Genomic DNA, 17,270 nt, shown 5'->3' with positions numbered 1-17,270 from the left:
TCGTGACATTTGTATTAATACATATTGTAGTTACTTTTATGTCAAAAGGAATGAAAGGTGTGAATATCATATGTATTAATTAATACGAGTGTCACAGTAGCAGAATTATAAGATAGGTTTACGGAAATGGTGTTCTAGTTGTTGGTATGAATTTACTGCTGCTTGGTACCTAGGTATTTACAATTCGTAATCTTTGCCACGGCCACGGCAATGCATCAGCAGTGTGTCCCGGCCCATTTTTAAGCTTTAGGCTCTTGATCTTGTCGTATGCCCAAAGAGCTTATAAATGCAGCCCAAAAAGACTAAGAAAGTTATGTGTGCGGTCAGTGGTGTAGCAAGAGCAGAATATCAAATTCTGGGCGGGTCATCTTCCACTAGGCTCATTTAGCAAACGAACATTTATTTTACTTTAATTTCTATTTCTTTCGTAAAGTGGAGCTGTCTTTCCAGTGATTGATATACAGACTGTTGTAAGCCCCCTTCGTCGCCGTAATATATTTAAAAAAAATTATATTTTATAAATAATGACAAGGAATAAAGCTTCGCGGACCCACAAAATTACCGTTTTTGCAAGTATAACATTAGGTTAGGTCCCGGTTACATCAAAATTGATTGTAAGAATTTTGTCTATTCGTCTGTGTGTTTATGAGCGCTAATTTATAAAAAAGCTTAACCAATTTGGGTTCTATTTACATGCATATAAATATAATGTAGTAAACCTCGCATAACATTTAGTCTTTGTTTTAATCGCTACTTACAGGAGTAAAAAAATGTATCGATTGAAATCGGCAGTTGCGGAGTTTTCGGGAACGTTAACTTTACTCAGAATAAAAATGAAACTAAGAAATAGGTGTCCGTACATCGGAATCGAGAGCGTCGGTGGCTCAGGGGTTAAGCACTTGACTTGCAATCTGCAGGTCCTGGGTTCGAATCCCGCCATGTACCAACGTGTTTTTCGATTTACATATGTACATTTGTCCGACGTTCTTACGGTGAAGGAAAACATCGTGATGCAACCTGCACATATCTGAGAAGAAATTCAATGATATGTGTGAAGTCAACCAACCCGCACTTGGCCAGCGTGGTTGACTATGGCCTAGTCACCCCTAACTTGGGGTAGGCTCCGAGCCCCTCGGCGGGGACGTATAGTGAGCTGATGATGATGACGAACATCGGAATCATGTAAAAGAAACTGTTTACAGGATCTTTTATCAGTTAGTAGTAGTAAGCATCACTTAACTTTTAGTGTCAGTTTATCTCAAGCAGTGTATAAAAATGTGTCAATTAAAATGTTCAATTTGGAGATTCTAAGTTCCTATATAAATTTTAATCCTCCATAATAGAGATCAGTTATATTAAACTCTTTTTTTTAATTTTCGGCTCAATATTTTTATAACTCCAAGGCGCGAGACCCCTTGGAGTTAGGGGCCGTGGGTGACCGAACACACTGCCTACGCATTCCTTCACCTATGTATGAGGGATTAGTTAGGGCCGGTAATAATGCTACCAGCGCCTTGGGCGAGATTTCAACGCCCCCCTTTTTAGTATGGTGGGTTACGTAAGACTGTGTCATTCGCAGACATGTGGTGTCCTTTTTGTGGCGGTCGCGCAATTGCGCCTTACTCTAACCCCGGTACTGGTTGTAGCAATAATCTGTTAGGAGGGTGTTGATGATTTTTATACACATCTTAAATATGTTATTTAAATATATCAGTAAATATGGTTGCAACATGGCTTTATTGAAACACAAAATTATCACAGTATTAATAAATCTTATCTATATAAACACAATTCTTGTATATTTAAATTTCATTTAACATGCATATAACTGAAGAGTACCTAAAACATTATAATTCGTTAAGTTATAACATGTTAAATAAATATATTAAATTAATCAATAAATTAATTAAAAAAGTCCGACTGACAACACAACTACGACACTACGGGAAAACTAATAAGGGGTCATCCATTAATCACGTGATGTTTTTATAGCAACTTTTTGACCCCCACCCTATCTTTAGTGAAAAATGGTGAGATTTTGTAGTCACGTATATATTATAGTATAAATAATTAATTTATATAATCAGTCAGTAAATAAATACACGTGATATATTATTTTAACGCCCCTCCCTCCTCGTGATAGTTCGTTATTCAGCTTCACGTGATTATTGAACGAACCCTAATTCACACATCACAAATATTTAAGACGTCTAGGCTATAAACAGGTCATAATGCCTCCCAGACAAAGTAACATACGTTTAGCGATAAAATGTAATGAACTGACAAAAAAATTAAATAAGTTATATATTTATTTATATATATAAATATATATACACATTTTGTCAATTCTGCTAACGATGTGTAATCGAATGTTATTTTGTCTACGATTTCTGGCTTTCGCTGGCGCTATTCGATTTCCTTACAAAATCAAGTAGAGTGCTATTAAAGTTTTGATCAAATAAAATAATTAACAAATAATTAAGTTCGTTGTCACCATATGAACAATAATCTAGCAAGTTTCTATGATTACACAACAAGTTTTCAATCTACTTACATTGTGAGCAATGGGAGGAAATTTATTTCCTCCGCTGTACACATATATGTGCATAAACCACGTGTTACCCTCCACAAAAAACTGCCCTCATATAAGCCGGACAAAAACAAGCTACCATTAAGCAAATATCAATAATAACATTAATAACATTATCAAAGTGTGACATTCAACAGAAAATCAATATATATTTATATATGTACACGTAAAACTACAACTACTTTTTCTTTCATTCCATTTATTTATTGTTTAAGTTACAAAAAATAATTGTATCAAAAAGGTGACATTCCGAATGCCGTGTGGCCAAACACATTACCGATCGCCTCTCTTTTAAATTGTCTCAGTTTTTGCATATGCCATAAAATAGGGAAGATGGCAATTTCATTACGTATACGAAAATCCTACATACCAGTCATAATTAAGTACAGTATATTTACAAAAATTACACAACTCTGTCACGAATTGTGTATTATTTAATTATAATTGGGATTAGTCTTGGCTAATCGCAAAAACTCGGCAAATTGCTTAACCGTGGGTTTCTAAAGCCATAATCCCCGTTTAAATCATATTGTCATCTCTATTTTATCAAATATTTATCAATTACAGGGATAATTACATATTTTATACAGAGATTTTGGCCTCAGAAACCAACGGTAAATCATTCACAAAGAGATGTGTTATTTTTCTGCAAAATGGAAAGGTCACATTTATTGGTAGTTGCACCTAGCGTTGCCAGGCGTCCGGATAAAGCCGGACATTGGTAGGCTTTTTGATTGCGTGTCCGGCCAAAATAAACGGTGTCCGGGTTGTCCGGCTTTTGTTAGGCTTTTTACATTTCGTAAACGAGAGTGGCCGAGCGCCGGCGACGAGAAGTCGACTGACGGTCGTGTCCGGCCTTTCTACCCAAATGTCCGACCAAACTAGCTGGTTTGTCCGGGTATTAGGTTTGGCGACCTGGCAACCCTAGATGCACCGTTGTCAGTGCCCACAAGTACCCGATTAAATTCTTTATTGTCTGCAGCAAAATACAGCCAATGAAGTGTGACCTTTACAAAGTGTCCAAATATAATAGTAATAACACATTAATCGGTGAATGCGATTTGCTGAGTCAAATAACAAATGAGCGGCTTACACGATTTGTCGGTGATACATCAGAAATACTTAATTGTTTACACTTAACACGTTAACATAGTGCAAACACTAGTAACAGTCATATACTTAACTAAATAAAGTTAAACGCATAGCCGTGAACTAACATTTCATAGTAATATTCATATCTAAAAATGCTATTCATTTAACATTTACAGACACATCGCATTGCGCACAGCAGGAAAAATAATGTGTAGAAAAGTCGAAATTCGCGTAAAGGCATAAAGTAATTAAAGTTTATTTTTGTTTATTAAATAAAGCTCTGCATGTTGCAATGTGATATGTCATTCTTACCCATGGTATATAGGCCGTGTCCTCTCCGCGGTCCGTCGTCCTACAATTGTAAAAACACAAACCCAATTATAACTTACTCGCAATATTTTTGAAATGAAAAAATTTGCTTGACATTAATACTCAGTCAAGTCCTGATTAATAAAAAATTAAATAGACTTCTAAATTCTAAGTACCCATAGAAAAACATTCGAGGTAAATGTAATTTGGTTATAGAAGAAAAAGGAACGAACCTATCTAAAAATGAAACTGAATTTTGTTAGGATAACTTACATCTAACTTTGTATAACAAACACTGTAGAATTGATGAACGATTGGTCTCTATTTGTATAGTTGAGTGTTGCCCTTGGCAGGGTGTTGAAAGCGCTTTCAGATTTCAGCGGGCTGAGGACGTGGCTGAGAGCGACAGTGCGGGCGCGAGTGTGTCCGCATGTGGCGGGTGATCATGTCGCGCCGGCAAGCGGCGTACGGGCAGACTGGGCAACGGTACGGCTTCTCGCCGGTGTGTGTGCGCTGGTGCGTCGCTAAGTGATCAGAGCGCGAGAACACCTGCCCGCACGCTGAGCACGAGTATGGCTTGATGCCGGTGTGCAGGCGGGCGTGCCGCGTCAGCATATCGGAGCGAGCGAATCGCCGCCGGCAGATCTCGCACTCATAAGCGCGCGCCGATTCCGGAGTTTTGTCCGCGTGTCGGGAAGCGATGTGCTTAGCGAGTCTATCGTGAAGGGCGAAAGTCTGGCCACAAGTAGCGCAACTGTATCCACCCGGCTCCTTTTCCACCTTTGGCTGCTCCGATTTCACGGAAAGATCAAGCGGAGCTTCTTCCTGCGTCTTGGGTTCGTAGTAAGGGGGATCGAACATGAGCCAAGGGGGTAGCGGGTAATGATTGTTGTTCTGTAACTGTACCGCCAGCTTGTCGAGGAGGCGCGAGAGTCGGCGCTTTTTGTGCAGGTACTTCGGACTGCCAGTTAGTGACGCCGTCTCCGCCATGCTACTTCCACTGCTGCTCTCTCCGATGACTGGCCTTTCCACTGGTACATGCCAACCTGAAACCGAAATACGTAACGTTAAGCAAAAATTATATGAATAATAAAAAATATGAGTTCAATAGATGCCTTCAAATTAAACTATTCTCTGAGTGTTTTCTACTTCACATACTGCTATATGAGCCCAACTGGTCATACATATATATCCCTCTTCTAGTTGTCGGTCAGAAGTTTACAAGTGTAACTTTAGACAGAACAGAATAGAACAGAACCTCAGTTATTATTGAGTAAACTAAAGGTGGGATTCCGAACAACGCGGCAGTCGGCAAGCGGAAGCGGTATCGCGACGATTCCGTAGCCGGCGGCGGAGGCAGACGCTTCAGTTGCTTAGCAACGATAAACAGTTATGGATAATCATATGCTACACTGTTATTTCAACAAAAAATTGTAGAAATGTCATAAAACGTACGGAATATCTTTTTTTTATCCAGTTAGTATGGTTTTGTTTTAAATATAAATACAATCTCCTTCTAAATATTTTCTTTATTATGGGAATAGTTACAATTAGGCTTTTAGCATGTGTATTATTTGCACTTAATGGAGTAAAACGCATCACTACTAAAGCGCACTAAAAGCTGAATTATTATATAACCAAGGACCAAGGATTTCCACTGCCGAAACCACCATACTATCCTTTTTATTTCCAAACATACTAATCGATGTTTAACCATAGCTATAATGTTAAAGCAATGGAAAACCACGTGTGCAATACATCAAAAAAACAATCCGTATCTACCTATAAGAATATTTTCACATGTTATGAACAGATTAAATTGCCGTAGAAAAAAACGATTTCACGTATTCAAAAATTATTCATTAGGTCAATCATTTACAAAAAAAAAATCTTAAAGCAAACTTATACTTTTTTTATTTAGTGAGAACCATAGCAAAATTTATAACAATAACATTGCAGTACATATAAATATATGCACTAATATGTCACGCTCTAATACATAATTATTGTGTTCAAATGCGTGTACATTATATCTCAAGGTAGTTCAAGATGCACCTTTAGCGCATCTGTCATTCATGGACGATACTTATCTCTTGTTCCTTATTGGCAATGCGTACAAACATTTCGACCAATCGCAAGGATCTCTAGTGTCACAAAGATGATCCCCTAAGCTTTGGAGCTTGGTAACCGGGTGCCAGATGTTTTTTCTTTGGGTACTTAAGTATACTAGTTTTTGTCGTAGCAATAATAATACATGGGGCGTATCTACCGTTGTCGTTGTGGATTTTTTTTTTAGGGGGATCATTATTTACGATAGAATTATATAAAATTAACTATTGCCCGACACTTCGTCCGCGTGAACCAAATCTAAAATTGTTTTTATCTTGCTTCGGAATTTTATTGATTATGTTATTTCAATAACAACTATATCCAATGGGAATTAAAGAACAAAACGGGAATTAAGTATATTTCCGTAGTAAAAGTAGCCTATGCATTCCCGCGGGCTGCTTTCTTTTTCTATGTCTTTGTTCAAATCCGTATTAATACCTACTTAAGCTAACAAAATAAAAAGATTTTTAGAAAGGACCTCTAAAGGTCTAAATTGGGAGATAAAAGTTTGTATTGAGTAATATATTTCCTACAGAGGAATTACCTGATAATTGACAAACATAATTTAGCACAAATTATACGCGCCTATTTGTTTAAAAATATTTAATACGGATGGGAACGCAGACAGAGGTCTCAAAAGGTTCATCTCGCGTTCAAACCTACCTGTGTCTATAAACCAAACACACTAATATATTCATCAACGCATTGCTACAAACCTTTTCATATAGTTTAAAAGTACTCTGATTGTAATCGAATACGTATACATATCTTTATTCAAAATTAAAAAGAAGGAAGAAAATAGTAAAGATAGTTTGATCTAATATCTGAACATACTTTTTGCTACTCAAAGTGAACGTTACGGACCTTGAATAGCATAGTTTGTAGGGCTCACATCGTCCACGACTACTGATCTAGGTATACATATACAAATGATAAATCCACGGATGTTATATTAAACGAGATCCTATAATTAGCCAGTCTGAGCTATATACTCACAAGCAATTATATAAAAACAGTACTAACAATTATTATAAAAACTATAAATTTTGATTTGTGTTTTATCTTTGATATGGATAAAACTCTTACAGTACAATTAAAGAAAAATGATTACTTATATACATTACTTATATTTAAAACGTACATAGTATACATATCCCCGAAGGCAATGTCCGTAATTGTAATAAAGATGCATCAATATTAGAGTCCGTGTCACAGTAAGTTCTTGCGGTATTAAAGCACAGGTGTTGTATTTATTTTTTGCATTTCTGATCCTGGGATGTACTCGATGGTAGGAGCGCCGTGTTGCGTGCAGTGAACGGTACGTAAGGTCGGCGGGTCGGGCGCGCGACCGTCGACCGGTCCCGCCGCCCCCGCACCTTGCATGGAAACATTGGTCACGCACTGGACACGGGTGGATGCACTCACAGAACACAACCGTCCGACACCGCGCTTCGCAACCGACTGCGATCTGCGAATACCTGATGCCGGCGCCGATTGATGGAAACAACGGCTGTTGACTTGGATTAGAGCTGCATGCAGCGCCTCCACCTGCTTGCGCTTGCGAAAATGTTGCGTATGCGCCTAATCACAATAAGGCTAAGGATGTTTATCACAATAAGATTTTGTAGGACAACTAGGCAACCGTTAATATCTTAAGTGCTTACTAGTTTTTTGTTAACCAAGGGATAGAGATAAGGTAGAGTACCTACCCGGCGCTTGGGTTGGGTACTCTTATTCCGTACTGTCAAATCATATACCGGGTGCTCTACTAATATATTTCCTTAATTTTCTTCTTTATCAACAGGTCATAGAGAGGAGAGGACAGATAAAGACCCCGTGTAACTAAGTTACTACAGGCTGCCTGACATTATAATATAATCATGTTTGTGTTATGCGAAACCTTATCGCATCATCTATTCGTTGTAAGTCTTGGAAACACTAAAAGCACTGGTGATGGCGCAGCTCAATTCCTTGATTTCACCGTAAACCACCGACCTTGTGTCCACGTTCGAGTGACAGATTAGATGAAAATCCAGACTTCCGCTTTGCTTTTTTATATGGAAATTCGTATTATATTATTTGTCTACCTATCCGAGTTACGGCTATATAACATAATATATTAATCTGAGCAATGTCGATTCCAACTGATGTTATCAAAATGTAATGTGGTCAAAAGAAGGCAGTCGTATATTTTTGTAAACTCGCTCCATCAAATCTAATGATTAACTTGAAAGTTATGTGTGATGATCAAAAAGAAGGATGGTAGTTTAAAGAGCGCTAACTCGCAGGCGTTAACTATTTAATTAAGTCCAATAAACACATTCATAGTTGACATAAAAGTAAAAAAAAAGATCAGGAAAACGTTATGTTTACTATTTATTTGTCGCTTTTAAACGTAAACAAAAGTATAATATTCGTGAAAAGTCTTAGGGAAAATGAGAAAAATATGCTGGCGAAGCCGTGTACGTACGTGTAGCTACTATTATAAATTAATAAATCAATGATAGAAAGAAAAACAACGCCCATAATAATAATCATCATCATCGTCATCATCAACCTGACAGTCCACTGTTGGGCAACAGCTTCCTCCAATAGGTATACTTGCCACAATGTAGAAATTAAGTAAATATTACGTACTATTTCTTATATTGTGTTTATTATTTATTATCGCCTTCTCCAATAATGATTACTAAGAATCTTACAGTATTAATCGGCTTTTCTCAATATTCGAAGTGGAAATTTCCTCGAAAGAACTAATTAAGGTCTGTTACTGCGTCTTATAAAATAATTATTTTAGTCCAGGCAAGATGTCTCGCCTCCCCTACTCTTATATCCAAGGTTCAAATTATTTATTACGATTATCCCTTAATATATTTACCGGTAGAAAAAACGACATGTCAATTTTTCCCATTCACTAGCTAACAAGCATTACCTTTGGAATAAAGAAATATTTTTCTACTACCTGCCTCCTAGATCTAGTCTAAATCCAGATCATTATTAACAACATAGTGTAATTTTTATTTTTGAAAATAATTTTTATTTTTAACAATAGCGCGCGTTCGCTCGTAGAGATTTAAAGCATCGTTCCATGGGCGTTTTGCTACGGATTGGAACAGCGTCTGTTTTTCCGTCTAAGTACGTCGGGGCTTTCAAAGGTAGAGTGAATAAGGATTTATGTAGGAAGCTAGCAAATACCATCTTTCAACTCTTAACTTCAGGTGGGATCGTGGTTAAGCGCTGGTCTATAAACTAAAGTAGCTTACGAAGTTTTGGTATAAGTGATGCAATAAAACTGTTTCATATACGCCAGGATAACGCATCCTTGGTTTTATTGTTCCTTATTTATTTCTGTCTAAAATATGCCTTGATTGAGACATGAATTCATTGTACAATATTTGCCACCAAATTCTCATCTACCTACAGATTATTTTATTCCTGAAAGTCTGGTGAAATCTAATATTCATTTAGTAAGCCATGAACAATTTTAAATCGTAATCACGTCGTAATCATTCGTAAAACTTCGTCATATTATTAGGTACTTTTAAAGAATAACACAATTGAGTTTTGTTATAAATAGGAAGAACTTCTGGTTTAGTTAAATTTTTAAGTGTTACATACTTAATTTGTAATCTGTTTAAAGAATAAGAGTTTCCCTGATTTCGCGAAAACCGTTCCGTTCCGTAGTTTTAATGTTCATACATAAATTGAAAATATCTAGATGTATTGGCTTAGGATTCGTGTAGGCACTCTGTGACTCTGTGCATTGCGAAGATACATCAGTTGTCACATTCGTGCCTTATACCTAACATTGGAAAAATTGGAGGGAAGATTATAATGCACAAGCATTAGTTACAAAAAAGTATAACGGGAAAACAAATTGGAAAAATTACGTTGAAGTAAACATCTCATATTATCTTATATTATTAACATACGAGAATAAAGTCACTAAAAGATACGCAATACATACACATATAAGTTTACATAAGTGTAAACAAATTTATAAAACCACATACCTGGTACATTAAGATATCTTAATTTCGACTTTTGAGCGTCAATCATTGCGTCCATACTGTTATAAGATCAAAGTTTGAAAAAAATATCCAACACTTCGCGAGTCGCAAAATCGACAATTAGTAGGTAAAGGGCAGCGGCCCGGAGACATACAGCACGCGCGATGCCGTCGCGACGAATGAGTCCCGTTACATGAAATCAGTGCTGGGGAAGAAAAATAATAAGGCCAAGTTTTATTGTTGTGTAATGAAGTTTATAAGAAGGGGTCCGAGGCCGAGGTGTAAGCAGATGTAGAGTGCGCGTGAGAAACGGGGGTGGCCCGCGCTCGCGACCCAAACAGCTGTCTTAGCTCGTGGGTGTATTTTGCATGCGAAGATAACTTAGGCACTTCTTTAGCGTCATTCACACGTTACGCCCATTTTATCATATCCTATTGTTTTTCTTTCTGACCAAGCTTACAACAAATAAGATTAACATTATAGACCATGTTTTTTTACAGATGTTATTTTAATAACCTTACAAAAAATTGAATGAGGTTAGAATTAGCTATCATCTAATATTATAAAACTAAACTATAGTAGACGGTGAAATTAAATTTAATACAACAGAACATCCTTTTATAAAATTAAATTTAACCAACATTTACTCTTAAATATTTTTGGGAGCAAAAAAATCACACATCTATTACAAAGTGTATGTTGTGCTGAATTAAATATAAAATAATTTACAACGTATTAAATTAAGTAAATATTAGATGTTATGATTTGACGGATTTGGCCGATTTGACGACAACTTTAGGTTGAGAAACAACCTTCCTAGTTCTTTAAAAAGTTTACGCTTATACATACATCGAGATTTGTCAAAGTAATACCTATGTTTTTCTTGCTACCGTCCCCCACCTGACCGCCATTTCTTAATCACAATAGTATGGCGAAAGACGATATCTGCATGATGGGAAGGAATTGAGAAACTATAATCTCATAGAGATTATGAAGCCTACGTAAGGGTAAGGACCAAGAGACAATATTGATGATGATGATATAGCATAAGGACATGCCTATGTCATCGTCTTGGAACATTCATACATTTTTTAGAACAAAACATCAAATACAATTTTAGAAGACAAATGAACAATGGATAACTTTGGCAGGCCAAAAGTTGAAGAGGGTGGGCAAAAATAAATATTAGAGTACGTGGCTAAATGAAAACTGGAACAGCCACAATGTTGGAAATAGGTTGGACATAGGGAGTGATAAACGAAAACGTTCTGCGATAAGTCGATCAAAACCAGGAAATATCTCGGCCAAGTGCTCCGGCATGAGAAATATGATATACTCCAACTCATCTTGATGGGAAAATCGTGGTTACGCAATATCCGTGAGTGGACAGGAATTGTGAATGTGTTTTCAGCACTCTCATTCTCTTAAAAACACAGAGCTAGCTTTATGCTTTTCTTAATGTAATTTGGCAGTGAAATCTCATAGTAAATAGAGATGACGAACTTTTACTTTGGCATTCAGCGTAATTCTCCGATCAAAGCACTGTAGCTTTGTTAAATGATCTTTACAAAAATAAAAAAATAACTGGTTGCATATATTATTAGTACTTATAGTTAAACAAGGATACCTTTCTCGAATAGAGTGGCGCGATCGCTGTTAGTTCTGCCAGAAAATATGTGAAACCTATATGGGCATAGTAAATTGCATAAAAATAAAAATAAAAAACGACGTGACAGGTACAGTAGGAAAAGAGCTGTTATACTGTTAAGTGAGACTTTTATGAGATTGACAGTAGGGCGCTAGTGAGCTATCATAATTTAGTTTGACTTATGCCCACCTAGCCAGCTATATTTAAAAAAAAAGACATTTCTTTTTATCATCTCGCATGCCTCCAGGGTGATCTGTAATCTAAATGGATACAATTGTAAATAACTAAAGTGTATTAACTATAATTAACGAGCATCAGTAATCTTATAATAACGTGACAAGTAACCTCATCCGATAAAATAATTTTTATATTTGAAACAATGTTTACCAATTACCTTCATCTAACAAGCTCTCATAATGACTCGTTGGCACCACATCCTTTTGCCACTACTACTGCACCACTATTGCTTGATTCCAAGGAAGAATTAAAACTATATGATTTTAAAGAGTTTAGTTATATGGCTTAGTAATAATCGAATATCGTCAATCACTAATTTTAATTACTCGAAACTAATTAAGAATGTTACCCAGCCAACATATTATATGTATACTAGCTTTTGCACGCAGCTTCGTCCGCGCGCAATTAAAAAAAACTGAATTAGTAGCATATGTGTTCTTCCAGACTATTATCTACATCTACACCTGTTGAGCCTTTCTGGAGATACCTTCTAACAAACATCCATCCATCTATCCATTTGTACAAACGTTCATCCATTCAGCCTCGTAACGCCCACTGCTGGGCATAGGCCTCCCCCAAAGATCGCCACGATGATCGGTCCTGTGCCACCCGCATCCATGATACTCCCGCAGCCTTGACCAGATCATCGGTCCACCTTGCGGGAGGCCTGCCCACGCTGCGTCGACCTGTACGTGGCCGCCATTCTAGTACTTTGTGGCCCCATCGGCCGTCCGTTCTGCGGGCAATGTGGCCGGCCCATCGCCACTTAAGGTTTACAATTCTTCGGGCAATGTCGGTTACTTTGGTTCTGCTGCGGATCACATCATTTCTGATGCGATCACGCAGAGAGATTCCGAGCATTGCCCTCTCCATTGCCCTTTCTGTGACTTTGAGCCGCCTAATGTTGCCCGCACACGTTCGCATTTATAATATTAGTAAGATTGTTACTATTATCTTATAATTTACTAGCTGTCGCCCGCGACTCCGTCCGCGCGCATTTAAAAAATGGGGGGGGGGGGTTATGAAAAATAGATGTTGGCCGATTCTCAGACCTACTGAATATGCTCACAAAATTTCATGAGAATCGGTCAAGCCGTTTCGGAGGAGTACGGTGACGAAAACTGTGACACGAGAATTTTATATATTAGATTTATTTAACTTATTTATAGCTGCGGTATTCTGATACATTTATGGTTATTTTACGGTTATTCTATTGAATTTTTTGCGATATTAATTAAATTAGCTGAATGTATTAAAATTAAGCGATTGACAAGATTATTGACTATAATAACTATGTCGAGCTTTTCACGTTTCGTTGGCGTGAGACAAACTGTAATTAAATCTTCTTTAAAACGATAAGTGGACGGACAACTTACAGATAAATTTACTACTTATGAAATAGTTTTAAAGTATAGTTGTACAATTATCCATAGGTGTCCCCCTACATAACAATCCGTGAGATTCTCACGGGTGGCACCTGGCCACTAAAGGCGGTGCGGTGTGGGGGTCCGCGCTCTATCGGTAAAGGTAGAGTTAATTGTGCTTCGGCTTTCAATGCAACTTTCCACCTCTACTTTGGATTAACTTATTGTTATTTTGCATTCATACCGTTACATCAGTCTTCTTTATTATGAGTCAGTTTCTATACGATATAATTAATGATAAGCATTTTATTTCTATTATATATATATTGTTTAACGCACAAATCGTTAAAATAATGATTTTACTGATTTTTCATTGTTTTGGATAAATTCAAAGATCTCACACAACTCAATTAAAACTTTCTTTCATGTAGAGAAAGCTGTCTTTTCAGCATGTAGTGTATTTTCAGTAGGCTTTTCATCATCAGCCTACTGTTTATTCTACTGTGGGTCAGCACATTAAGTTCTGCTCCTTCATACACCGCACCGCTATCATGTTTCATATCTGAAATCACACGGAGTAATATACTTGCTAATAGTTATTTTTTATTTGTCTTTATCCGAAAGAAGCTGCGGTAGATTGGTAGGCTATATGAATGCTGAAAACTGAAAATAATCTTTGAAATTCGGAATATATACCGTTAGCGTTTGAGACTTAATAACGATATATAATAATACGGTTAACCGATAACAAAAAAGTAGAACAAAAGAGACTCCGTATAAATAAAATTTGTTTGAAGGGAAAATCTCTTCCTGGTGTACTTACCCCTTTCGTATGTTATTAGTCAAAATAAAATACAGTTTTTTCACTATATTATAAACTAGCTGTCGCCAGCGACTCCGTCTGCGCGGGACAAAAAAAACGATAATAAGTCGCCTATGTGTTCTTACAGACTATGATCTACATCTGTGCCAAGTATCATCTTAAGCCGTTACGGAGATACCTTCAAACAAACATCCGTCCATCCATCTAAACAATTGCATTTATAATATTAGTAAAATGGATCAATAATTTAATGAAAAGTTTTATTGTCGATTTCGAATGACGAGACAGACACTTGTTTTGATACATATTGTTGTCACTATTATTTTAAGGAGAATATGAGGGATAGGAATACGTGTCAAGGCAAGTGTCACTGCAGTCGCAACCCAGAGTTAAAAAGTTACACGCCACAATTTACCTATAGTGAATTTTTTTTCCGAAATACTATATAAAGAAACTTACAAAAAGAATTAAAGAATAAATGTATTTATTTACTATTTTGGAACATCAAATCACTCCGCCCTTGCGTGATTATTCATAGTGGCCACTCCGGCTTGCCGTGGGAACAAGTCAGTATAGCAATGCGAATAGCCCTCCGCCTGCTAAATACCTAGGCAGGGGTGAGATTTCTCACGAGCCACACCTGCGCTGCGCCCTCAAACTCCCTATTCCAACACACTAAATGTTTATGTCACACTCACATTTGAAACTTCGTTGGTTTATAATCTCACTACTGTAAAGTAACGGTAAATTGTAAACTGATCCGCCTGATATGTTACGTTTGGAAAACTGTACATGATATTTAGGTATGTGAAAAGTAATAAACAATGTTTATCAGACGAATAACATGATTGTTGTTTTTAGATGATACGTTAAATTAGGGTATTGATTATTGTAGTTCACAATATGCTGTCAGTTTATAATCTCACTAGATAAAAGGTTAGGTTTTAGATTTTTAAGAATTACAGAATATTAGTATATTAATAAGAAGTAAGAACTAATATTTTAAATGTGAATGTTTAGATGGATGGATGGATGTTTGTTTGAAGGTATCTCCAGAACGGCTGCATGGACCTCGATGAAATTTGACTTAGAGGTAGATCATAGTCCGGAAGAACACATAGACTACTTATTATGTCTTGTTTTCAATTACGTGCGGACAGAGTCGCGGGCGACAGCTAGTAATAAAATCGGATAATATCACCTTTCTTTAGTAGATTCTCATTATAAATTGCCAGATAAATTTGTCGCACCATTAATCTCCTCTTTCTCATCTTTGTAATAGAAAATTTTACACACGCACAATAATAAGTATACATAAATAACGAAGCATCCTGCACTAAAAAAATCCAAAAAGTCAAAGGCGTCTTCATATCTATCCGATATTCATGTCTATTCGAGTCAACCATCAGTATTGTTTCATGTGAAACCGTACTTATGGTGACTGACCGTACTGATCTTTATTCCAACAAGAAGAAGCCAATAGAAAAAAGTAATATTAATTTTGAAAAGGTCGGGAAATATTATTTCTCAGCTCAGGGTCCGGTCTTACTCATAGCATCCGAATAAAAATACACCTATTTCGCAACAAACGGGCATAGCAACAGCAAAGTGGAATGTTTTAGTTTAAAATGTCGATTTCTGCAGAAGCTTTAGCGAGGGGTTAGAACTTTAAAGTTTATTAGGGGAGATTTACGAAACACGTGTTTGTTGAAAATCAAGTCTGTAGGTCAAAGTGATATAATAAGTATATTTTTTTTATAATAAATAGCACCTATGAGCAAACTGATTTGAATTAAATCTATTGCTGAATTTACATGGTGAAATGTTAATTTTTATAATTTATATTCAAGTAAGAGTAAAAGTATGATATTATTACATTTTTAATGTTATTTATTACCACACTCAAAAGTTAAAATAATGATTTTTGATGCTTGAAATTTATTTGACCAGATTTGCCCTGGTTATAATCGAGAAAATCGTTTAAAATATACGAATGGCGAAATCTGGGGACGTTGACTATTTAAGCTGAAATTAAATAACAATAAAATTTTCCTTTTAACAAGTTAGTTTCGTAGAAAAATAGTCCGTATTAATATGAACGGTACCAACTTTTAAGTTATTTTTTTAACTATGTTATAATAAATAAGGGAGAGTTAAGAAGGTATGTCATAATTCTACTTTACCTTACTTCCTTCAACACCCTATGTTACTTGCAAGGATAATAACTTTATCCGCTTTTACGCTAATATTTGCGCGCACGTCATGTAGATAACGAATAACCATATATCTGATTGTCGACACCCTTAAAGTAAAATATATGAACTCTCTCTATGCCTAGCTCGTATCCCACATGGTGATGGTGTCGGCTTTCCTAATCAGTTTCTTCCACTTCGCTTTGTCCTCAACATCTTCGTCTGAGACTTAGCACTCAGTCAAATCTTTAGCACTACATCTTTCCATCTAGTTTTGGGTCTGCCTCTGGATTTGCGACCGGGAGAAAGATGTAGTGCTAAATTACCGACGTAGTTCGGCGGCCTCCTATTTATGCAACCAGACCATACCATCGCAGACTAATCTCATGCATCTTGTCAGCGATGCCGAGCACACCGAGGCTGCCTGGCACGAATTTGTTGCGGATCTTATCTAGTTACGCCGCACATCGATCTCAACATTTTCATTTCAGTAACTTGAATGGTATGCCCGATCTTTTAAATATATGAACTAGAAACTAACAATTATTTTCTTTTGAAATAATATTACTACCTTCAACTTAATGTGTACTGCAAAATTATAAATGAAAAATAAAAAGTAAAAAGTCATAAATGTGAGAAAAAAGTCTGATTTGATTAACAAACTTTCTATATCTTCTTTATTAACTTTTAGTTTCTATAGTTTTTTTATTTAAATTACTAAACAAAGGAGCTACATCGCAACATGTTTGACTTTTATTTACTGCGGTACTCCAATACCGAAAACCTCAAAAAAAAAAAACATATTTTCATCACTTTCCTCTCGATAAGTAAAAGAACAACAGCATTTGATATATTGTCGAACCTGGATAAGGCAGAGTCCAAGGGACAGTGTTATT

The 17,270-nt window shown here is 36.4% G+C and overlaps 1 protein-coding gene across 1 annotated transcript; it reads right to left on the bottom strand.

Moving 5' to 3' along the window:
- Positions 1 to 4,314: 4,314 nt before the first annotated feature.
- Positions 4,315 to 7,350, bottom strand: LOC123723464 (zinc finger protein 180-like; the record flags this gene model as incomplete). The annotated part of the gene is made up of 2 exons (XM_045686123.1): positions 4,315 to 5,037; positions 7,242 to 7,350. Coding segments are annotated over 2 exons (786 nt in total), but the record flags the coding sequence as incomplete, so codon positions are not given.
- Between the last annotated feature and the right edge of the window lie 9,920 nt (positions 7,351 to 17,270).

Source organism: Papilio machaon, chromosome Z (genome assembly GCF_912999745.1).
Source record: "Papilio machaon chromosome Z, ilPapMach1.1, whole genome shotgun sequence".
NCBI classification, from domain to species: domain Eukaryota; kingdom Metazoa; phylum Arthropoda; class Insecta; order Lepidoptera; family Papilionidae; genus Papilio; species Papilio machaon.
Note: the sequence above shows the minus strand (reverse complement) of the source record. Positions and strands in the feature narration are given on the sequence as shown.